Source organism: Cryptomeria japonica, chromosome 7, assembly GCF_030272615.1.
Source record: "Cryptomeria japonica chromosome 7, Sugi_1.0, whole genome shotgun sequence".
Taxonomy (NCBI): Eukaryota; Viridiplantae; Streptophyta; class Pinopsida; order Cupressales; family Cupressaceae; genus Cryptomeria; species Cryptomeria japonica.
In genome coordinates this window covers 373,842,979-373,869,390 of record NC_081411.1, presented here as the reverse complement: position 1 = coordinate 373,869,390, position 26,412 = coordinate 373,842,979, and the positions used below count along the sequence as shown (strand labels likewise).

Here is a 26,412-nt window from a genome sequence, read left to right as displayed (position 1 = left end):
TGTCTCCAAATTTTAAGTTCTTATTGAAAATTTGTCTCCAAATTTTAAATATATTTTTCAAAATTATAAATTCTATTTATTGTTAATTTTTGATGCTCGGTTGATTATAATTTAGACATAGTTTTATTTCATAATGTATAACTTTTTTTGTGAAAACAATATTTTTAAAAGTGACATTTATTTTATAAAACTATGTCTAGAATAATTTATTGATCCACAATTTATTTTGACAAAAAGAAAAATTGAATAAATGTCTAAAACAAGGAAAAAATTCGATTATTATAAATGATTGTAAGTTTTTATTTAAAATAATTTACAATAAAATATGTTTAACTGATCTCTATCTTATAAACAGTATATTTAATAAAAAAATAAATATATTTTGTATCATATTTTTTGTAATAAAAAATTTGGTTATAAATAATTAACTCTAACCATATTTTATTATAATAATTTTCTATCAACATGCTTACCAAATCTATGAATCCAATTACTAATATTATATTATATTATAATTAATATAATAATAATAATATAAATATAATTTGAATATTATTTTATTCAAATGAAAAAAATATTACACAATTAATAAAAATTACATAAAACAGCTGCAAAACAGCAACAGCTACGAAAGTGACAACCATGAAACAACTGCTGCAAACCAATGTTATATCTTTTGAATGTTGAAATAAAATTGATACATTTACACTATTTCTCTTTTGAATTTTGACATAATATATCATATCAACAACAAAAAAATTGTTACAATTACACTATTTCAAAGACAACCCAGTCCTTCGCATATCCCACCAAAACAAATAATCCAAAGATATTATTATGCAAAACGATGTGCAAGTAATTCTGAAACCCTTGTATCTGTTCGGGTTCTTTCCCTTAGAACACCATTTTCAAGTCCTCCTCAGACTTTGCCCATTTGCCGCAGCATACAGCCTGCAGAATGCACCGTTGATCGTTGTTTTTTTAAAAATTTTCTTTGAACTTTTAATCAATTGATATATACGATCAACGGTGCATTCTGTGTGCTTTGTGTGCTGCATAGATGTTGCTCACCTTACATCTGTGTATGTATAAATACCCATTTTCCCCGCCTGACCACGGATATGAGCATGAGGGGATCGGGAGGCTTATGATTAATGGCTGCTATATATTTGTGGACCTCCTTTATTATCACTTGCATTATTTGTTGGGTGGTTTCATCGGTAGCGACACAATTGCCTCTCAGGTTTAAGAGAGAGGGGAAATTCAAAATTATACAGGTAAAATCATTCTCATCCCTTCTCGTCCATGTTTAAATAGTTTAAGAAATGAATTAAAGGTTCCATTTTTGCACTTGCAGGTTGCAGACATGCATTATGCAAATGGCAAAAGCACCAAGTGTAAGGATGTGTTACCCTCTCAGTTCTCCTCCTGTTCTGACCTCAACACTACTGCTTTTCTCATGCGAATGATCCGAGTAGAGAAACCAGATCTTGTTGTTTTTACAGGTAGTTAGATGAACATCCAACTCACTTTTTCTGTTCTCTTCAATGAGGGAAGATGTTATAGTTTGTATTGGCGGTGTGATGAGTAGGAGATAATATCTTTGGGTGAGATACAACAAATGCTGTGGCTTCTATCCACGCAGCTTTTGAACCAGTAGTAGCAGCGAAACTTCCATGGGCGGCTGTTTTGGGGAATCATGACCAGGAATCGGCTACTCTAAATCGGTAAGGAGTGATGAAGCATATTGTGTCCATGGATTACACTCTCTCCAAGCTCAACCCTGATACCCATAAAAAAATTGATGGGTATGGAAATTATAATTTGGAAGTAATGGGAGTGGCAGCTTCACCTCTACAGAGCAAAACTGTTCTCAACCTGTATTTTGTAGACAGTGGAGATTACTCAACTGATCCCAATATAAGTGGCTATGGCTGGATTAAGCCTTCTCAACAATCCTGGTTCAAAGAAACCTCCGCCAAATTACGGGTAATCTTTTTCCAAAAATCATGTATTTACTGTAGTCTGGTTGCTTCTAATAGTTGCTGTAAGAGCTGAATTTGGGGCTAGTGGAATTACTGAAATTGCTTTTAAAGACAGCAAAATCCAAGGTTAAAAGAAATTTCCAGAAAAGAAGAGTTTACCTGAACCAAAAGGATATATATGATTTGAAGTCAGGTATTTAGAGTGTGGAAACTGGCGCTCTTAATATTCTCTAAAAAGATTTATGTACTGCTAACTGGGATGTTTTATGTGTTAAAACTGGGGCAGCTCTGTTCTCCTAATTAGCCATTCCTGAACTTGAGCTCGGAAAACCATGAGGAGATGGTATAGGTTCTCACACAAGGACAAGATCTCTATGGTCTAGCTGGTAGTTTTCCTTTAGCAGAACATTCACAGAGGGATTTGTCGTCTTCACCCTTTTTCCACGGTTCTGTTTATCTATTTTAATGACCCTTTATCAGTTCTAGGTCCAATTTCTCCACAATAGAGAAAATTGAACATTCATTAGTAGATAGAGGTCCATCAAAAGATATTTCTCCTTTCGTTCCTAGGAAACTCTTAGTAGCAACCATTAGATGACACATCCCCTCCCTCTATTTGGTACACATAAGTTACTTCTCTGTACATGCAGGTCCACAAAACGAGACAACCCCTATATTTTGGAAATGGCTATTCAGCTGACAAAATGGCTCCAATGTGACAATTTTTTCATTTATTAAATAAATTTATCACGTGAAAGTGTCTATTGCTTAGTTTCAATGTTCCATGGGGATGCGTCTCACCACCCCAAATACCCTCGTTTCTGGGACAGGGACTTGGAGGGGATCTCCCTCTGCTGTCCCATCACTGCTGCTAAAGACCGGGGGATGTTTTTGGGATTTCCCTCTGGTTTGGGTCAGCATGGAGGTTTCAAGACGTCCCTGAGATGTCCAGGGAACTCCAAGGAATCTGCCGATCATTATTGGGACTTCCAGGCATCCTTAAGGCAGGAAAATGGAAAAATCAAAATTAAAAAAAAAAATCAAAGAATGAAGGAGATCCCTTCATTTCCTTTTATTCTAATCTCTTAAATAACAATGAAGGATCTCAATTGCTGGAACAAAAAAAGCTTCTGGCAGGGATGACCAAGATCATAACAGACAAGCAAAATCAGATGCTAAATGAGAGAATTAAGTTGGAAGAAGTATTCCAAGCTCTTAATCAACTCCCCTCTAGTAAGGCACCTGGCCCGGATGGCTTTCCTGCGGATTTCTTCGAGAAGTGCTGGCATATCTTAGGACGTGACCTCTCAGAAGCTCTAGAGTGCTCAAGAAGATCAGGGAACATTCTCAAAGAAGTAAACAACACGTTCATAGCGCTCATACCAAAGAAGGAGAAGGCAGAAAATCTTGGAGATTATAGGCCCATCTCCACAGTCTATAAAATTCTCTCAAAAGTTATGACTAACAGATTGAAGCCTCTCATGGACAACATCATTTCAGAAGAACAAACAGGATTTGTCCGTGGTCGCTCAATCCTTGATGGGGTGATTATAGCGCAAGAAGCAATCCACACTCTTTAAAGCACAAACAGGCCAAGTATGATAATAAAACTAGACATAACAAAAGCTTATGATAGTGTAGATTGGCGCTTTCTCTACAAAATCATGCAAGCATTTGGCTTTGACAATCAATGGATCAACTGGGTATTTGAATGCATATCAACTCCTAAATTTTCAATTTTGATAAATGGAAAGCCAGCGGGCTTCTTTTCCTCTTCAAGGGGTATCAGACAAGGAGACCCTTTATGTCCTTTCCTCTACATCATAATGGGGGAGGCCTTGGGAAGGGCAATCAAAGCTAGTCATACTAATAGTCTCTTAGAGGGAATCAAAATAACAAAAGATTTTGTAATCACACACTAGCAGTTTGCAGATGATAACCTTCTCTTGGGGGCAGCAAAAGTTAAGGAAGCTTCCCATCTAAATCAGATACTGGAAACTTATGGAAAGGCATCAGGCCAATTAAGAAATAAGGATAAAACTAAAGTTTATTTTTTCACTACTCCAATCTTATTACAAACCAAAATTCTCAGAATTCTAAACTACAGAGAAGGATCTCTCCCTTGTATTCACTTGGGCATTCCAATAGACCGAGGTCTAAGGAATTCTAAATTCTGGGATCCTTTAAAACTAAAGTGGAACAAAATGCAAACTCTTGGAAGGGCAAGTGGCTCTCTTGGGCAGGAAGGCTAGTGATTATCCAAGCAGTGGTTTCAGCCCTTCCTATTTATCTTTTATCCATATTATCCTTATCATCTAGTGCTAACTCTTTCATAATTAAGAAGATGAGAAATTTCTTTTGGCAAAATAATGAGGAAAAGCATAAAATTGCCTTAATAGCTTGGGATAAAATTATCAAGCCCAGGACAATGGGAGGTCTAGGCATCAAAGACCTTAAATTGCAAAACATAGCCCTAGGGGCTAAACTAGTCTGGAAGTTCATATAAAACCTTAATGCAACATGGGTTAGAATGCTGGCAACCAAGTATCTACCAAATCAGGACCATCTCAACATTCTTAGAACAGGCAATTTTCCCAAGGGGTCTAGAACCTGGAATTTCATCATTTCATGCAAAAATCTGGTTTCAGCATTGATCACATGGGATATTCATGATGGATCATCTAGTCTATTCTAGGAGGACTCTTGGGGTGGCTATCCACCTCTGGCAAACTCCACTGATATTCCTTCTGCAAAATACTGGTTTAAACAGCATTGGGGTTCCCGAGTTAGAGACTACTTGGAAATGGATGACCTGTCGAATTCCCAAAGTTGGAAGTGGAAATCAATGGAGGGCTTGCCAATCCCAAGGGAAGATCTAGATCAACTCCTAGAACAACTAGAAGCAAAAAATATCAGCCCAAGAAGAGGGGTAGACTCCTTGATCTGGGCACCATCCAAAACAGGGCAGTATAATTCAAAAGATGGATACAGAGTTCTAGTCAGTTTTGCGGATTAGGACAAGCAAGACATCCCTTTGAATATTTTTTGGAGCCCCAAAATCATCCCAAAAGCAGGCATCTTCGCATGGCTAGCCTTTCAAAAAAAAATTCTAACTGCAGAAAAGTTTACAAAAATAGGTTATGAAGGACCATCAAGATGCATTTTGTGCAAAGCCCAGTAAGAGACAGTAAATCACCTCCTATTGAATTGCCCCTTTGCTTCTAAATGTTGGAGATGGCTCCGTGCTAAGCTGGGTTTGTTTATTGCCCTGTCGAATGACATCAAGTCTCTATTCCAAAGTTGGCCCCTTCCACTTAAGTAGAGTTCCTTGAGTCAAATTATGGAAGTGTCCCCATCATGCTTAGTCTGGGAAATCTGGAAAGAAAGGAATCGTAGGTTATTTGAAGGCAAAGTTAGGAGGCAAGAATCAGTTCTAAACTCAATTGAATCGGCAATAGTGGACTCAGTCAACTGCAAAATAGCCTTTTCTTTGGACCAGTCCAAAGTCTTCTCTTCATGGGATGAAAGTATCAGGCAAAAGTGGCAAGGGATCAGAATTCCTCCATCCTTTGGTCAAAAAAACAATTCTAGAAAAGTTGCAACCTGGTCCCCTCCAAAGCCTGGCTGGTTAAAATTAAACTTTGATGGTGCCTCCAGAGGCAACCCAGGTCCCTCTGGAATAGGTTACGTAATTAGAGATCACTCAGGAGCAATCAGAGGAAAAATGGCAAAGCCAATTCCACCAGACACCAACAATATAGCAGAATTCAAAGCTCTGCAACTTGGTTTGATGGACTGCATCAACCATGGCTTAAGAAATGTCTTAGTGGAAGGAGACTTGGAGATAGCAATTAATGCAATTAGGAAGAAAAAAACTCCAAACTGGAGACTTCAAGCAATTTTAGATAAAAATATTAGAAAATTTGACCAGAATTGAGCATTATGAAGCTAAACATATCTACAGGGAAGCAAATGTAGTGGCAAATGCCCTATCAAAACTAGCAGCTCAAGGAACTTTCATTCGCTGGTAGGAGCAGAGTGATTGGTCTAGTGGTAAAGCAGATCAGAACAATCAACAGGTTTTGTCCATTTAGGGTCTTTGAAAAAGGCTCTAGATCATCTTGAATGAGGAGGGCAGATTATAGTTGCTTATTAATTTTAAAGCAACTGTCTATACGCATACCTTTGGCGGTCTTCGGTTAATGGCTATATAATTTTTGAATTTAATTTCCTCTTTACCCTGGGTTTAGTGATGGGTCCGGATCATTTTTTTTGTCAACCTAACGCTTAACCTAACTAAGCTTTCTCCTAACCGCGTTTTCCGAAGCTCCAGCTGGTAAGAGCTGTCATTTTGTACCAAAGGTATGCGCTGTCCGCAAGTTATCCCTTTTATCTGCGCTTGGGAGATTTGGCTTGCCCAGGACAATTATTCTCCACCACCTTCGCTGGAGATATTAATGCAAACCCGTTCCTCATTATTAGGTGTTGAAGAGCGCGCCCGATGATCTTGTATTAGCGTTTTCTGCAAGCCGCTTTCATTCCTATCCTGCAAAAACCATTTCATAGTTCATTCTGGTCTTTTTCTCTTGTCGGTTTCCTTCTTTGATCAACCATGTCGACTGAGGCTCCGTATGGCTTCATTATGAGTGTTTATCCAAGGCCTTCCTCATGCTTTGGAGCAGACACTCCCATTTCCTTCTCGGCCTCCACGCGCCAGGTTTCCTTCAGAAAGATCACAGATTTGAGACTGAAGCGCCTCCTCATTCACTCGGACCCTCCTATTCTCCTAGCAATAAAGATGATTCTGGGTAGCGGCCATTTGAATAGGGATGAGTATCCGTGAGACAACAATAGTATCTCCTCCAGATTTGTGGCTTCTCTGCTGGACCAAAAATTACCTAAGCAAGTCGTATGGAGTCTCACTAAGGAGCTCTTTCTTGAGGAAATCCTTCAGGAATTTCAAGAGATTTTGAATAAAGCCCTCCATGACTCAGGGGCTCCTCGGCCAAGTGACTGGATACTGTTCAATGCCCATGGAGAGCTCATCTAGTATTATCCTTTCTTACTGGACTTGAAAGGGAAAGACTTGGATAGACACAGGGTTTTTGCTGGAGTCGGTCTGAGCTACCTCAAATGGCGGTTCCTAGGGGAAAATCCAGAGGTCCAGGACAGAGAGGAAGACCTCTTCCAATTTGCAAGACTCAATGGAATCCTGCCCTTGAAAGCTGCAGACGAAGAGCCTCAAGCCGATCAAGATTGCCAGGGTGGAGCAAGGAGGGGCCGTTGGGGCCCTAGTCGTGGCCGTGGCCGCCTTGCAGGCAGAGGTCGTGGGAGAGTGAGAATTGAACCGCCCCAATCTGAACCCTCCAGTGCAAGCTAGGTTCTCTAATTTGGTGCTATGAATTTTTTTTTTGAAGCTTAATCCAAGACTCTCTATAGTTTATTTTGGCTACTTCTTTATGTTTAAAATCTCTGTTATCTAGGTAGTTGAGAATTTGCAATCTAAACTCTTTTTAGCTTTATTATTTTAAGACTGCATAATTTCATTAGGTTTTTATAAGGATAAATCATAATGCTTATGATTTTCTGCCTGTTTGGAAATCATTTTTCGTTGGAAATGCTGAGAATGGTTTTTTATGTTATGCCACTCAGCTATGATAATATTGTAATTTATTCAAAAATAATATGAATCTTGGCTCTGCCTTTACCGATAAAAATAAATAAAAAATCAAAGAATGTTTTTGATTTCTGTGCTACAAACCTTAGTCATAATGGTCTATAAACTCTACCTAAACCCTAAGCACTCACAAAACTTTTAAATAGTCATTGAAATTTTAAGCTTCATTTGAAAACACAACCAAGTTTTAGAATTAGTAATGATTTTGTTGTAAAAAAAAATGATAAAATTCTGAAAATGGCATTCACCATAAAGGTTTCTGTGGTTTTGAATGCCTTAATTTGTGTTTGGTGGTGGGGGCTAACCTCTTGACCCCACCCTTGATCTCGCTGGAAGTTCTGCTCACAAATCCTCGTGAAGGGTGCTACTCCTCTACCTTGCTAGGGGTTCTACCTCCATACCCCTGCAAGGGGTGCTGCCCCTAAGCCATGCTAGGACTCCATGGCAAAATCTCCGCCTGCCATTGTTAACCTACCCCCATACCCCTGCAAGGGGTGCTGCCCCTCAGCCATGCTAGGACTCCATGGCAAAACCTATGTCTGCCATTGTTAATATTCAATATAATCACTGCAATTTTTTTCATGTTTAGTAGTTTAACTTTAAACTTTACTTAGTATGCAAAAGTTTGATTTGTAATTCTTATACTTATTCCTTATACATCTTTTATAAACTAATTTTTCAAGCACTATATGCATTTTTGCTGCCCCACCATCCCCTGTCATCACCAAATTTAAGCGCTTGGTCCCTCATCCCCTGTAGGAAACTCCATGGAGCATAGCTTTTTTAACCCATTCGCTTGTTCTCCCAGTAGGACACTCCATGGAACATAAACTTTTTTTAAATGACAAGGCAAATTTAAGTCAATTTTTTGAGTGTGAAGTGTTAAGTGTAGTATTCCTTTATCATAATTAAACCAGGCTATTTGTTTATTAATTTTCTTATATCATTTGCAAAAAAAATCTCCAAATTGGCTTCAGCATTAGCCAGAAGATCAGCAAGCTAGTTGGCTTCTCAGAAAGTGTGTCAAAAGGAAATAGATTCGAAGGAAGAGGCCAACCTTTGTGCCTCCTTTAGGATGTTGTTTATTTCCAGTTGTCTTTGATTAGTAAAGAATCACATTTAAACAATGATGTTCAGGATGTCATGATAGTGGGCTGGTACAAGATCTTCAATAAGCACTACTGCTTCACCCTAATTGGTGGAGTACACGCCTTCATGTACCACAATGGCACGTACAAAATCACTTTCTTCATTACTGGTTAGACAATCAATCCTAGCCTTGGCAGGAGGCAATCTTGCCCCATCAAAATTCATTTCCCAATAATTCAATTGGAGTTTGTCCTCCCATCCAAGGTTTTGCGTTTACCTTTAACAGGAGAAATGTACACATATTTTAGATCCAAGAATGATAAGCAAGTTGCACTAGCCACTACCTAATTTCTAAGGTGTAGGCACGTCCAAATTGAAATTCAAAATTTGTTAATGTCTATTAGCGATAAAAATAAATAAATGGGGTTAAATTCATAAGTAACAGAACAGAAACAAAACATGACAGCTATGCGAAAAAAAATACGAGTCAACATATAAGTGCAAGAGTATTAAAATACTAAAGAGTAATACAAACTCAAAGCATGTTTTACCCTGTAGCGTAGTAGTAGAGCTATTTATTGGTATCCTTAGTAGTATGAATTTGGAAATCAGTAGCAGTACCAATTTCTCAAGTTGGTAGTGCTTTAGGAGAGCAATTCTGGGTGCCAATGAAGAGGCACTCCCAAGGCTGAAGAACTCCTGCTACTGATGAAGAAGCTAGTAAGATCAAATACATATAGAATCCATTGTTGCTCTTTAGTAAATATATTATAGAATCAGGGTTCAAAATATCCTACAATATTAAAGTTACTCCCACACATCATAGCATCCTCTCTCTCTCTATATGATTCCGGTTACTCCCAAATATCATATCCTTCAATTTATGTGGTCAACAATGATTGTGAAGTATCATTGGCCTTGCCTTCAACTAAAATTTAGAGCATGAAATCATTTCAATTGTAAAAGACAAAATGCTAAGATTTTCAGCTGCTTGTTGAGAACTGTTTTCTTTTTCATTGCAATGTCTAGTTATATCATATATCTGTTCTGAAAGAGAAATTGAGCGATTAACATTAATGCATTTTCCCACCATAATAAACTGTTGCAAATTTGTCTTAGAAACTACTAGCTGGATATTAATAATGGGTATTAATGATATTTCGAGTGCATAATTGCAGAAAAAGTATACAAGCACTCCACCAGCACAATCTGAACCTGCTCCAGGACTGGTATATTTTCACATTCCTCTTCCAGAACTAAATGAACTAGGCAGTTCTGACATCACAGGCATAAAACAACAGGCCATCAAGTGTCCTTCATATAATTCTGTAGTTTTGAAAACAATGGTGAAAGCAGGGGATATTAAGGCTGTATTCACAGGTCATGATCATCGGAATGATTTCTGTGGGAAGGTAAAGGGAATTGAATTGTGCTATTCAGGTGAATTTGGATACCATGCTTATGGGACAGCAGGATGGGCAAGGAGAAGCAGAGTCGTTGTTGCATCTCTAGAGAAAGACAGAAATGGAGGCTGGAAAGGTGTCAAATCTTTAACTGCTTGGAAGCGATTAGATGATACACATCTCTCAAAAATTGATGTTCAGACCTTGTGGACTAAGCACATGGATAAAGAATCTCATACAAAATTTAAGAATTGATAGAGCCATCTTTAATGGATCCCAGTAATTTAGGATAAATATGTACTATCCTCCATTTGAAGTGTATGTTGTACTATTCTCCATTTGAAGTGTATGTTCATGGTCATACCTTACTGGTCATACCTTACTGTTATGTAATGTGTTTACCTGGATATTATCTTTTAAGGATAATTTATAGAAATATGCAATACCTTTCAACCATGATTTTATTATCTATGTTTTCCAAGACCCTGATGGATATCAGAATTACAAAACCCAAGCTAGAAATTTTTTATCAAATTTATTTTCAGGTACTATACACAGTTTTTCATTGAGATCATTTGTTAAATTAATTATTTCTGATATAGATATTATCTTAAATACTTATATGAGTGTGGGGCTTCATTGGGATCATTTGCGAGATTGATTATTTTTTATGTAGATATTATCTTAAATACTTATATGATTATGGGGTTTTAAATATTCTGGTTTAGATGCTGTAAAACTGCAATGTTTAAGTTTTCATGAGAACTGGGAAGCCGAGTAAATCTTTTTTCAGTAATTCCCACATGAATCCTTACTCTAACATCTGCGTAAACAGCTGTTCTAACAGTTGCTATTGAGCAACTGACCAAATATCATGAAATGTGTGTTGCCAAACCGATGGTGACTGCAAATGCTATCACAAGTTTAAAGTAGGCACTATGGGAAGATAAGATGAAAGTAAACGATACCCCAAATGCGGCTTATAATTGCGTAAGGCAATATTGGGAGGCCATCGCTAATCCTTCCACCAAGGCTTGGAAAAATGGACATGAATACTATGAATCCTATCCATTGGAAGAACTGACTTCACAACGTCATATGTCTCTTGGTCTTGCTAAGAAAGATGATACCGAACACACAAATATTCCCAGGATTGAAGAATCATGGTAGATCTAGAAAACAAATCTCGAGGGTGCAAATGCCTTTTTTTTTGTGAAACCGCAAGGCTTTATCTCAGGGAAGCCTTGCCAGAGGAAGCCCTTTGTATTGAATGAACAGAGACCACTAGAGGTTGTTCTGGTTGAAGGAGAACCCTTCCTTGAAACCAGATCCAACCCAAAAGATGCTTAACAACTTTCCAAGTATGTCAGATGCTTTTTTGACAACAAAAATGTCTTCGATATGCACAACCTCCTTTATAAGAAGGGTTTGAAAATCAATCCCCTTCTAGACAGCTAGATTGACTGGAAAGCCAAAAGAAATACAATGTCGAAGAAGAATCTTCTAGATCTCATTGCCAAACAATCCATTTAACACAGAAAGCCAAGCCTTGGCATTGGGTAGAAAGAAGCCCAAGTCATATAGACTCTCGCAAGTGACAAAATACTCCCAAGCCATGCAATGGAAACCTTTGCGGTCTTCAAAAGAGGCCTAAGAAAATCATGAAGAAGTCTCTCAAGCTTCAAATATGAAACCTTGGAAGGAGCCCAACAAGAGTAGCATACATGGTTAGCCACAAGGATTTTGGAACATGCTTGAAATTTTTCTACAAGAAAAAGCAGTTTGGTAATCCAATAGGAGAGCTTCTTCTCAATTTTGGTGAGGATCGTATTCCAAAGGCCAATTAAAGAAGCTTGAAAGGCAAAGGGAGTGCCAAAAAATCTAAAAAATTTCCTCAAGGTCAATCCACTTCCAATCATAGTTGAGAAGCCAAGATGGCACAAGAAGAGCGGATTGACGGTAACTTGTCTCTTATGCCATTGCATAGCTGAACCAGACGCCAAACGAAAGGTATCAAGACATTGGAGTGCTTCTGTGATTTTTTTTCCTCCTCAATAAGAGTGAGAAACGAATTGTCCGCAAAGTGGCATTGACCAATTGATTTGAAGACTTAGGTAGGGTGATACCTCTAACCCCCCCGAAGGAGATAGAGTTTTCCAACAAATAACCAAACACTTCAACAACAATAACTTACAAATACTGAGCAAGTGAGCACCCTTGCTAGATTGAACGATGCAAGCCAAAAGCCCGAGATTGGCAACCATTGGTGTTGGTGTAAATAGTGATTTTATCAAACTAGTTAGCTATTAGCATACCTAGAGAGAGTCCTATTCACATTACTTAAGTCTCTACTTAGGCACATTTAGAATTTTGTTTCATCTCATGTGGTTGAGACATTCGTCCTCACTTTGCGAGACACCTATTATATGCACACTTGTCACTTGCTCACACATTTTTCAAGTGAACTCACAATTGCCCCATGTTTGGAGGGGTAGTTAGTCATTGTCTCCTACCTTCTCACCTCATCATCTTTGCCTATATATACAAGGTTTCTATGTACATCACTAACACTCTCATTGTATATGATAGATATTTCTATTTGTGCTAGTTTGGTTTCACTTGTAGAAGGTTATTGTGCATTCTAATTTTAGCTAATTCCAACAAAAATGATCTTAAACAACTGCAATGTGACACAATACTAAACTTGTTATTAGAATAGTTTAAAAACAACTTTTAAACTTAAAAATCCTAGTTGAGACTACCATATGAATTTTTTCTTTCCAATGCTATCAAGGCTTTATATAGAAGAGGGTCATGGAGTGGTGAGTGGTCAGAGATATTGAGAAGGTGTCTGGATTAGGTCCCTATGTTTTTTATTTGTAGATTTTCTAACATACTAATATGCACCATATTTCATTATGAAACAATATGATCATGTCTTTGTAGTTTCTTGGCTAGTACCATAGCACTAGTTTGTGCTCCATAGATGCCATCATGAACTTATTTGATTTCTAGGTTTTCTTCCTATCAATATAAGAATCATAATAAGGTACCATCATAAGTCATATTATAAAGTGTGCCAATAAAAAGATTAAAATGTAAAATGAATGAAGTAATTGTGTTAGATGAATAAAAGGTTAGATGGAAGGGTTGAGTTTGGAGGTAGTTTTGAATGTTGCGATACCACGAGGAATTGGAATAAATTTTTTCACTCAAATATATCTAATGTGCTCACTCAAACATATTCTTCATTCATGTATGCATTCTCTCCAAAGAAAAGTGTTAATGATTACACACCAATTAATGAAAATTTCAATGCCTCATATTTTATTGCAACTCAAACTTATGCATGTGTGGAAGAAATCTATCATATGTAATTTATTAAATACTAGTTGAACTAATATACAAATGTGTATCAAGGATGCAATATGAATAAAAAGAACATAAGGGCCATATTACTAATAACACATAGAATGGTGAGTAATAGAGAATGTAAATCAAACAATTGACAACTGATTGCACAAACTCAAAGAAGCTCACCCTTGGTTAACTAGTATTTTGGTTCATTTATATTTTTAAAAATTAAAAGGCATCTACAAGTTGTAGACGGTGAAAATGGATAACAACAATATTGAAAGACTAAATGAATTCAACCACAAAACCCTAGCCTAACAACAACAAAGATCCACCATAACATATGAAGATTACCTAAGACAATGCAAATCAAATGAAATCACCAAGATTATACCATCACATGTCCAATAGGGTTTTGATCTCCATTCTTCCTATCTCCATTGACCTTGCTTGATATATTTGCTCTTAGATTTTATATGTGCACAAGAGCTCAACAAAGAACGAAAATGTGGTTGCAAGTAGGATCGCATATGCAAGATCGAATGTTAGGATGCTTGATTAGAATGTATCTGTCCAGGGGGTTTGATAATGAAGGAAACATCTCCTTATATAGAAGACACTATAAGAAATGGAGGGATAAAATTGAGAGGTGTAAAAGATAAATGGTCGGCTATGATTAGAGGGTAGGTAGAGGAAATAAGAAAATAATGAGAGGGTAGGTAGTGTAGGAATTAAGAGATGAATGACATGCGTCATGGGTGGAAAAGGTTGATGAATTAATTAAATAAATAAAAATTTATTTAATTAATAGAGGAAGTGGAATTGATTAAATAAATAAAGTATTATTTTAATTTAGGAAAAGGATAATTTAAATAAATAAATGTATTTATTTAAATGAGAAATAAGGCTAGAAGAGGATAAATGAATTAATTAAATAAATAAAAATTTATTTAATTAATAGAAGAATTAGACTAAAGTAATTAAATAAATAAAGATATTTATTTAATTAAACTAGACAATTTTAGGTGTCTACACAAGTAAACAATGAACATTGAGATAATGGTTCCATGTGGAATTTTGTAATTTCATTACTTTGTAAAGGAAGGTCTAACTCTATGATTAAGGTTCATTAATCTTGATTGTGATAAATAGTAATTCTCTTATGAGGTAAACTTAGTTGAACACATTATAAGTAGAGATGAGGGTTTAGAACATATGTTGGCTCTTTGCAAGTATATTCAATAAAAAGATGTTTTGGCTTTTATTTTTATTTTGAAAATATGACCTCTTAAATGTGTCACTCATGTAAATCTTTCATTTTTCTACATGTAATGAAAAAAAAATGCAATGTGATATTTGTAGTGTAGATGCACCTTCTTATCAAAAGGACAAATTGGATCTACATACATGACCACTACTTACCTAATTTTTTATTTGATATTAGAGATTCATAATCCATGCAAATCATACATATGATGAATAAATAATACGTCTTTTAATGCATATCTATGGAGACATCAATAAGTCAAGATTTAATTAACTAAAAACAAAAAACAAAAAACAAAAAACATTTAATTTTATTACAAAAGAAAGGTTTGTTTCTACCATAAAAAAATTATATAAATATCGAGCTCAAAAATACGAATCAAGATAACTCTAAAAAAATACTTTGGAAAAATCAAATCTCATCGATACCTTGAAATTTTATGTGAAAAATAGCATATATCTCTTCCTTTGTCTGGAATCTTTTTCATTCATCAATGTTTATCTCCTTTTCCCCCTAGGTGGATGCATTTAATCTTCTAGAAAAATTTAGTCAATAAATTGTTTGTAGAAATATTTTTCCTACACACAAAACTTACGTAGAGGCTATCAATTCAATTTTAAAAAATTCTTAAAACAATGGAAGCAAGTAGAAAAGTGCACTAGAAATCAATCATGGTCAACCAAATATTTTAATGTTGTCCTCACATTCTCATCATTATTTATAATGGTACTATAGACACAATACTAATGATTTTATTATACAATTAAAGTTTCAACTATGATTTTCACTCTTTGACAAGCCCAGGTCTAAGAATGCACTCTAAAAGGTTCAAATCTAACAATGATACACAAATACCCTTATCAACTTATATTCTCAATTAAAATGCAAAATGACTATAAGTAACACAAGACTAGGAACAATAGAATTGTGGACACCTTATTTGAGTTGCATACAATACATTAACTAGCAAATGCAAATCCAAAAATTCAAATACATGGAAGCACTCATGATATGAAAAAGGGATGTTAATAATACAATGCAAATATAAAAATATGCAACAAACCTCCATAGATATGTGATATGTGCTCCAAATGATTATATGCAAATGTTCTTTGCAAATTTCTACTCAAGTGGATTTAGCAAGGTACAAATAGATAGTCAATTATAGATATGAATAGCATGTGGATAGCATGAAATTAGTTGATGAAATGAGGGTGGCAAGCCTCCATTAAATAGATTCCTCGAGAGAGAAATGGAAGGCCAAGATGAAGAGATGGAGCTAATAGTTAGTATTCAACAACATGAAGAGGAGTATTGGTCTCATGATAAGCATTATAATAGGATGAAAGATTTAAAACTAAAGAAGATTTGTCTACTTGTTAGATGTAATGGGATGAGGTCAAGTGTAAGAGGATTAGATGAGGTGGAAATCCAAGCATTAAGGTGTTTTGTGTGTAGAACAAGTTCACATGTGTGTGAGCAAAGAGGTCAAGATGGGTAAAGGTCAAGGGATGAGGTGGAAGATTATGATTCCTTCAAGTTAGCATGCTCACATGTGTGAGAAAGGATTGGGATGAGCTAATCATGCTCACACTTGCATGCCTCTAAGACATGTGTGAAGAGTGGGAAAAGAGGATTAGGATTCCTTCAAGTTAGCATGCTCACATGTGTGAGAAAGGATTGGGATGAGCTATTCATGCTCACACTTGCATGCCTCTAAAACATGTGTGAATAGTGGGAAAAGTTATCATACTCACTCATGTGGGAGCATTGTGATATTGGGAATCAATCTTGCAGTGCCAAATTTTGTTTGATTCCTTTCTCATTTTTTTCCCTCACCATTTATGACCCATCATTAATAACTAATTTAATAAATACCAAGTAGGCCTCCCTTTTATGGTTGTCAATAGTTTGATAAAGTTTACATATGTGTGTTTTCATGGTGCCTTTTTTTCTCCTTGAGCTATGAGATTTCAAGTAGAATCAAGACTATGGGTTAGATTTGGGGGTTCCTATTTGCCTCAAAACCTCAATCCTTACATTCTATGTTGTGTCCTGCTCTAGATTCTTTTCCTCGTTGGGCTTCAATCCCGTGAGGTAAATATTGTTTCCAAGGCATTTAGTACTAGATTTTTTGACTTACCAGAAATATCAAGACCCCCATGTCCCCTCTCTCTTTGTTCTTGCCTAGGTCCCAAGTCCCAAGTCATTAGAAGGACCTTGGGCCTTAGAACCTAGCTCTAAGTTCTACATTCCTTTTTATTTCTTGATCCCACTAGTCCTCATTTCACCATTTTTATTGACTCTTATAGCCCTTCTTGGGCCCTGTACCTTTTAGAGTTTTAGAAGCCTTTGGAGACCCTCTCTAAGTTATAGGTTCTTCTCACCTCCCAAAACTTGCAATTCCTCCTATATCCCCTTGGTGTTGAGACCTTTAGAGAACCCCAAACTTTAGGACTAGTTTCCTAGTGCCAAGTCCTCACTACAACCTACCTCCTATATTTCCTCTCCTTTTTCTCCTCGCTATCAAATCTCTCTCAAGACCCAATCCCTACTCCTCCCTCATTCCCAATCCATACTCCCCCTCCACACTCAATCCTTGACCCATCATTGGGCCTGCAACCTAATCTTTCCCTATCCTCTCTACTCAAGAGCATGGTCCATCTTGAGACCTAACACTTGACTTTTCTCAATGTTGATTCCTCTCATGCCTATGGTTCCCAACTTGACTCTTTCCCCAATTTGCATCCCCTTCTTCCTCCTTGCACGTACCTTCCCTCAAACATGTTGAAGCCCCACATGGACTTATCGCCTTCCCCATTCTTGCAAGTTCCATTTCTCTCCCCACTTGTTGCCCCTAGATCACTTCATCTTGTCTCAAGTGTTCACATCCATCCTAAACCTAAACTCTTTCTAAGCACCAAAAGTTCCATATGCCATGCTAAGGCCCACTACTCCTTACAAGACCTTGATAAGGTATTTTACCCACTCCCACAATTCACACATCACTCCATTCAAGACATATTTGAATTAAATGCAACCATTAACTTATATCTATTACCTAGAGAATCCATTATTCCAATGGTTATTGTAGTTTTAAAGTTGGATTTGATAGAGAAAAGTAGGGGTGCCCATGTGACTGTTAATGTGATTGTTAGATTGCAAGGCACCAAAATCTCCCCATGGTTATATTTTTTTCTCATTTTTGAAAGTTCCAAATATTTGGACAACACCTACATGCAACTCCATGGTTTCCACTTCCTCTCAAAGGTCCCACAACCTATTGGACACTAAAAATGTGAAGACTAGAAATTCTAGTTATTTTTTTCATTATAGGGTTTTCTCACAAGATTTTTTAAAATGCTTGAAGGTATTCTATCTGTTAGCAACAACCAAGAAGGAAGACTGTTAGGGGGGGTGAATCAGTCTTCATGGGATCAACAAATTTAACTAAAACAATAGATCTGATAAACTACTGGAGAAATGGGAAATGGATTGATTTTAGCCAACAATGTCAGGGGCTTAAGTTCCTTCAGATTGCTCTCTCTGCTAAAGTTCCTAGAGACAACAAAGATGACTGATTGATATGGAGGGAAACCCCAGATGGGAAATATTCTATATCCTCAGCTGTGGCTATCCATAATGAATCTGTGGAAGAAATTCCTATTTGGGCTAAAGTCTGGAACAAGAAGTTAGTTCCTAAGGTTAATATCTTTTTTTTGGATATTCATCCAAAACAAGGTTTTAACTGTGGACAACCTTCAAAAGAGAGGTTTTGTTTTTCCTAACAGGTGTTCTCTTTGTTGCAGGGAAGAAGAGACTACTTGCCATATTCTTAATCAGTGTACTTTTAGTCAGGAAATTTGAAAAATCATCTTAAGCAAGTGGAATTTGAGCTAGGTTTTTCCGAATTCCCTAGGGGAATCTTGGCAGCAATGGCACTGCCCTAGTTCTAATCCAAAGATTGTGGAGACTTGGAAACTTACTTTCCTGAATGTTATCTGGAATATATGGAAAGAGCACAACAATAGGATTTTTAGGGATAAAAGTGCTATTCCTGAAGTGGTGGTGGATAAAATTTACAGGAGCATATTTGAATGTATTTATGGTACTGATAATGGACCAGCTGCTAAAGAAGATTTCAATGACAGGTGGAACCTCTCTACTACTACAACTAGTAAGGAGAAGGGAAGAGAAGGTCTAGTTTGGTGTTTTCCTCCTCAGGGGTGGATTAAGGCTAACTTTGATGGGGCCTCTAAGGGGAATCCGGGTAAAGCTGGATATGGGGGCATTGTCAGGAATTTTGTTGGAAGTTGCTTAGTGGCGGTGGTTGGTCCTTTGGGGAGTCAAACTAGACATTTTGTTGAAGCCTTAGCTGCCCTAAATACCCTAATTATAGCTAAGAATCTTAATCATGATAAATTATGGCTCGAGGGAGATTCACTTAATATTATTAAGTGTTTGAAGGAGGAGCTGGAGCCATCATGGTCAATTGAAAACATTATCCTGAAAGCTAGGGAAATCATCGCTAGTTTTAAAGAAATAATTATTCAACATGCCTTTAGAGAGAAAAATATGGTGGCTGACTGTCTGGTGAACCTAGGAGTTAATTCTGATTCTCAAATGATTTGGCATGGAGAAGATACTAATATGAACATTAAAGAGCTCCTTAGAAAGGACAGATTTACGGGGAGGGAAGGACCGCATAATCATGATAGGGTATATGAATAATTTATGCTTTGATGGAAAGGTAATGATTACCTGGCAAACCGGCAAAACCCCAACCATTTTTAATATTACGTCACACACTTTGTGGGTCATCCTTTTCAAAATCCCGAGTAACTATGGGAAAGAAGTGTTGAGTTTGCAGAGGAACAGAGCTGAGAATCCGAATTCGAATATGGGAGGAGATTTAAGGAGGGAGGAACCAGATAATAGGTCAAGATGGAAGGTGATGCCGAAAGTGTGGGCGAAGTTGGAAAAAGGGTCCCTCACAAGCTTTATGGAGAAGCTGGTGGATTATGACAAAGGTAGGGTAAATCTCGCCGTTTCCAAATTTTTTGAAAATTGGTGTAATGGGTCCTTTAAAATCTATGGGTTTAAGTTCAAATTGGATGCGGGACTCATAACTACTGTGACTGGCATGCCCCATTATGGGCTTAATTTTTTTAGAGACCTCAAAGTCTCCAATAACGCGGTAAATCTATTCCCGCGTAAGGAAAAAGAGAGGGATATAATTGGCAAAGCCACAAGGGGTTACTATGAAGAAAATTTGGGGCTAGGTTTTGAATGCCATAATGGAATATATCACTATTGAGGGCCGATTTTCCAGGGCCCACACTTACCACTTTGTTCTTTTAAACCATTTCAGACATGACAAAAGGGTCTCCCTGCCCTACTACCTTTTCAGGTCCCTTTCAAAGTCCCTCAGTAAACACAGTAAGAATCCCTCAAATCCGGTTCTCCATTGTGGGCTTTTGCTGCTCATTTATGAGCACTGTAAAACCCTCACCATGCTGGAAAACAAGAGGTTATCTGCCTCTTCGGGGAAGAGAAAGCTGGAGGGAGGCGATTCTAGCAAGGAGAAGGCGTCCTCTAGCAAAAAAAGTAAGAGTGCCTCTGGAACGGAAACCCATGAAGAAAAGATCAAAACATAGGAAATTGGAAAAGAAGGCAACGAAATGGATACAGATGATTCTGATGGTGAAGACAACTGGAAAGATGAGGAGGTGGGTATTGAGGAAGAAGGTGGTGATAATGAGTCTGACAATGAAAGCCCTATCCACAGTGCTTGCCCTGGCAAGGACAACAACCACCTTATGGAGGATGTGGAGTACAAGGATAATGAGGAAAAAGATGTGAATTCTGAGAGAGAGGAGAACAAGGATCTTGAGAAGGATATGACTAAGGACAGTTTAAGTGAGGATAAGGAAAGTGCGGGTAAAGGGTTATTCCTAGATAACCTTAAAAAAGTCACTGAGGCGAGACTAGATTATGATAGATGGACCTATGAACTCTTGAAGAACCTGGAAAAAAATGGGAAATAGATGGACGAGAAGAGGAAGGATGATGATAGGGATCAGATAAAATGGAAGCAGGATATGGAGGAGAAGGTTAAATCACTGGAAGAAGGGAGTGTGGCGATGAAAAATTTGTTGGGCATTATCCTGAATATCCTGTCAGCTGTCACTAAAAACTTGGAGGATATTGCTAAGGTCTTTGATAATTCCAGTTCTCCTAAACTAATGGTGGACCTTGACATGGATGAAGATACTATCCAGATTGGCAGTGGTGAAGCTACTCCAGCTAGTGCTGCTAAGAGGATCAGGGCAAGTGTCAAGAAAGTTGTGGCTGCTTCTGCTAACGATATCCCTAATCTTAGGGAAAATATCAAAGAACTGTATGGGATTAGCAACACCTTGTCTAATGCCCTGAAAAAAATCAATTGGTTTCTTCTCTTGGGTCTGGCTGGTTTTGCTGGCTTTGTGGGGCTTTAGTCGGTTCTTTATGGTTTTTTGCTGGCTTTTTGTTGGTTTGTTCCTTTTTGTCTCTTTTTTCTATATCTGTTAAGTTCCATTTGTAAAGGGTTTTGGGGCCCCTTCAAAACCTATTTTTACCTTAATCAAAAACTACAGTAATAAGACAGATGGGAAAATTGAAAGCACAACACACAACACCAAGATTTTGAAATGGAAAACCCGGTTAAGGGAAAAACCACGGTGGGAGCCTACCCACAGTACGATGATACACTGCAGTAGTATGTGAAAATATTACAACGAGGAATGCACATGCATTTAGACACATTGCTCAAAAGATAATGGCTCAGAAGGCTACAACCCTCAGGGAAGTCTCACTAACTTACAACAAGATTCAGACTAAATTTCAGAAGAAATGAACTAAAAGAATAATATCTCCAAATGCCTAATTACAATTTTGGTTAAGCACAAATGTCTGACCTCTAACACCAATCTCTCCTCAAACTCAACATTGAAGGATAAATCACTTGTTGGCACATAAGCCTCTCTCTAATAATGCAGACACAACATCGAAACTAGATTATATGAATATATCACCTATATATACAAATCATCAACCTTGACAACAAGGTCGACTAAACCCTCAACCCTCAATTATAAAATTACATCACATGATACAAAGATCGACCACTAGACCATTACAGTGATTTACATGACATAACATGGACCTAAATCAAATTCCCAAATGCACAACACCACCGAAAATCATGCCAAGATCAACCACAACACGCTACACCACCAGAAATACTACATAACATGAAAAATCATCACTGGTTGATAGAAACCACCAAAAAATTGCACAATGATCAATTCAGATCATAAAAAAAATAGGACACAACTAGGAAACACCAACAAGTATGTTAGAATCATCAAGAACAACTGTGCAAACACCACTTATCAAATCTTCATCGATCAACATCTGAAAGCTCAAGAACACAACCAATCAACAACTGTCACGAAGAAAGATAACTTGCAGAGCACAAAATTGTGATCCATCTGAAATAAAGATACACAAGACCATCCCAAACAATATCCCAAAATCTCAGCACAAGATTTGATCACACCAAAATATACTGGAGGAAATACCGAACTCTGCAAAACTGGGTGCAACAAAACAACATTGCAAACCTGATCATAAGATCTTCCCAATTTGCAATCACCGAAGCAAATCATGGGAATATGTTGACATCAATGACAACAACATATCCTAGCAGAACCAATGACCAACAATATCCAACAATCTCCCCCTTTGGAATTGATGGCAACATATGAATGTGAAAAACAATCAATGCAAAGAAAGAAGATATCTCCAACAAACTCTAGCAAACTCCCCCTAAGATCAAGACATATAAAGAAGTTTTTCACATGATCTCTCTCCCCCTTTGACAACAATGCCAAAGATCTTTAAACAAAAAAAAACAAACTTACTCTCACCCTTAGAATATGAAACACAAATCTTACCCCAAATACAAACTACTCCACCAAAGGAGCAACACAAACTCACCAATCCTAAAAAAGAGATAAAGCTCCGAAGTCCACCAGATTGATGCAACTCAATGCATCTAGTTCTCATTAGGAGGGGTAGATACCCCTAACTTGTCTCTCAAATAGACAAATGTATTTGTAGGCAAAGGCTTAGTGAAAATATCAGTTGTTTGTTCCTTTGTAGATACATATTCCAGCTTCACCTTCTCTTCACTGACTTGCTCTCTCAAGTAATGATATTTGATTAACACATGCTTTGTTAGATACTTGATCAATCCCAAAGACACTGAGAGGGGGGGGGGGGGTGAATCAGTGTCTAACCGGTTTCCAAAAGATTTAAACTTGTTTGCAACTTTATAACCTAAATTAATGTACCTGTAAACAAGCAATAAAGCAATAAGGAGAAATAAGAGAGACAACATCAATGCACACCATAACACAAGATATTTTGGCGAGGAAACCTGGTAGGGGAAAAACCTCGGTGGGATTTGTAACCCACAATATTTACTCACTGGCCAATATGAATAAATATTACTTATACAATAGGGGCCTGCACATGCAAGAAGGCCAACAACCTAGAGCTCACTACTCAACAACAAAACTAGAGTCCCATTGACTACAAAATTGGATGATTAAATTCAATGACAATGTACTGCTCAAAATAACATCTGCAATGCTTGATTCAGTACCGGTTTAAGCTCTATCAAATACCTCTGCCATAAACCTTTCTTCGCTCTGCTTTGCTTTTATTCACTCATAAAATACTTACATCAAAATGCATATACAAATATTCACTCTCATATTCATTACCTAATTACATAATCATCTCCCACAAAATGACCTACAAGATCTCATACATATATGAGTCTTTACAATACATCATGTCGGCTACAAATAATTAAATTACAATATAATTTTCATAAACAAAACTTTATCATATGTCAGCCTGGGTGTCAGAATGATTCATTGCCGGTGTAAACTGGATGCTAGTGTGAATGAACTTTGTGTAGCTGCTGGTACCGATATGCAAAGTTTGTTGCCAGTATAATCAATAGAATCCTGTAGAACCCTATTACCAGTTGGTTGCCATCAATGAAAACATCAACCATTCTCATCTAAGTGTGTAATGCCAACAATCTCCCCCTTTGGCATTGATGACAACACTCATGAGAAAAACCAAAAACCAAAATTGCTAAACTAGAAAGTGCTCCCCCTGAGCAAATGATCTTCTTCAGTATACCATTTCCTTTTCTCTATCACTCCCCCTTTGACATCAATGACAAAGGTTGTCAAAAAGAATCAAAAATTCAAAAATTCAACCTAGAAGCCTGTAACCAGTTATGTACAATCTAAAAGATATCCGCTATAATTAGATTAAGTTCTTGCAAAAATTTAGAACTATCAGAATGATATCCTCAGTCTGTCAGATCATGCTGGTTAGATGATGCATTTGTTCCTCTAGTGATCTTCCTCCTAGAATAGTAGTCTTAGATAGTCCATTCCGGCGTGTCAACAGATTGTCCAATCTAGGACCAAGTTTGTTCTTTAACTCTTGGGCTTTTAACCTTAATCGAGTTTTCTCTTTTTCAATATTTTCTATTTTCTCCTCATATACTGCCATTTCTTGATCTAAAACTGAAGTGAGTTCAGAAGAACCAATCGAGTTGTCTGCTATATCATCAATTTCCTTCTGTGTTTGTTTAATCTGATCATCAATATCATCAGTCAAATGGTGTGGCTTGTAAACATCTCTATACAGTTCCTTAAACTCCAAAATTGTTGAATTTAGTGTCGATATTAAGGAATCTAACTTTCTTGTACAGTCCTCAATAGATTTATTAAAGAAATCTGCCTTCTCCTTATTTACCCTTTCTCTAATTTTCTCCTCATTAATCTTATCAATCAACTAAATATTAGATGAAATGAATTTAGACAATGTGTCTAACTTACCAATAAAGCCTACAACATCATCTACCTTACATGTCGGTGCTATCTGTTGTAAAATAGGTAAGGTGTCATCAATAGCCTTAAATGTTAAGGCGTTGCATTCAGTGATCTTCTTAATGGAATCCAAAAGTACACCAATTACATTGGTAGGTTTGTAATCCATGGTGGAAGTGCTAGGCAGAGTGAGATGTTCTGCAGTAAGTTTCTTATCATCTTTGGATGTCTGCACATTAACCACTTCATCATTTACCTCTTCTTTATTTACTATTAATTCCTTATGATCACTCTGTTTTTCAATCTTGTTTTCATCCTTACCAACATCCTTGTTGACTATCGGTTCAGCTATACTTTGTTCTTGTCCCTTACCTGTTTCAGTTTGTGCTTCTACTTCTACTTTTGCTTCTACTTGTGCTTCTATCAGTTTCTCAATGTTTTGCTGAGAGTCAACAGTGTTGATCGATGACTCAGAGATCTCAATGGTTGTAGCTTCAGTTTTCTTTTCTTCAACATTCTCAGAATATTTATTTATAATTACATTGATATCATGAGTGTCCACATTCATGGTAAACAAAATGTTTGACTCCGAATCAATATTCTCAGTGTTCACTTCCTTGGTTTTCTCTTCCTCATGTTCAACTTGTGCCTCAACTTGTTCTTTAACCTGATCCTTTTCTTTTTCCTCAACTTGTTTCTCTGCCACTACCGGTGGTGTGTCTTCAACTGGTGGGGGTAGGTTATCCTTGATAGTCAAGTCAAGAATACCACCAACTTTGTTCTTACCCTTATCACTTTTCTGATATAATTTAGTGAAAGATTTTTCTATTTTCTGTCTATTCTTCTCTTCCTTCTTCTCCTTTTCCACAAAGAATATATCCCATTTGTCAACCGTTTCATCAACAATTTCTTTGACTCTTCCTGCCATTAAGCTAACCTGCCGATGACCACTAGCAAAAACTAACCAGTTGGCTTCTGCAATCAATTCATCAATCTCTTGCCAGGAATTGACAGGGTGAACCACCAACAATGTTTCAACTTTTAATTTCTTGTCAAGTTCCATTATAGACATTCTTTTTGCCTCAAGTCTCAGATAAAGATCATTAGGCAAATCGTCAACGACCTCAGTTAAAAATTTCTTGTAAATATCAAGATGTAGAATGATACTTTCCTCAATTGTTCCCTTATTAGAATCTTTGAAAGTATGATAACATTTGCTGATATTGCTAAGGTTTCCATCCTGGGTAATTTCATTTATAAGTTCTTCCGGCGATAGAATATCTGATACCTTAGGTGTCGGTTTATTTGGTGTAAGTTTCTTTCTCTGAATGTTGGGCTCTCTCATAGCTTGTTGTTTCTTCCTTAGTGTTCTTGTCCTCTTTGGAGGAGTAGGTGTTGGTGAAGGTTTTCTTTTCTTTCTTTCAACTCTTTTAAATTTTGTCGCTTTATCACTTTCTGTCTCAGAAGAAGTAACAACCGAGGAAACATGAGCTACCGGTTGCTATCTAGTTTTACTTTCCTTCATGCTCTCAACAATACCACTCATTTGTTCAAGTCCCATTAATCCTTTTTTAACATCTACTACAAACTTCAAAGCATCTTTCATTAATTTTTCTCTTTTCTTCCTTTCCTTCATCATGGATACATCACTCTCAATTGTTTCAGTTGTGCCAAA

General features: G+C 37.0%; 1 protein-coding gene and 1 pseudogene across 1 annotated transcript; one reads left to right on the top strand and one right to left on the bottom strand.

The window, feature by feature from the left end:
* Positions 1-787: 787 nt before the first annotated feature.
* On the top strand, positions 788-10,621 carry LOC131069905 (probable inactive purple acid phosphatase 29; annotated as a pseudogene).
* A 13,598-nt stretch (positions 10,622-24,219) lies between these two features.
* LOC131856779 (uncharacterized) lies at positions 24,220-26,082 on the bottom strand. The gene is made up of 3 exons (XM_059208702.1): positions 25,819-26,082; positions 24,772-25,596; positions 24,220-24,690 (listed from the first exon to the last, which is right to left on the bottom strand). The coding sequence occupies exons 1-3, from the start codon at positions 26,080-26,082 to the stop codon at positions 24,220-24,222; spliced, it is 1,560 nt and encodes a 519-aa protein (XP_059064685.1).
* Positions 26,083-26,412: the final 330 nt, after the last annotated feature.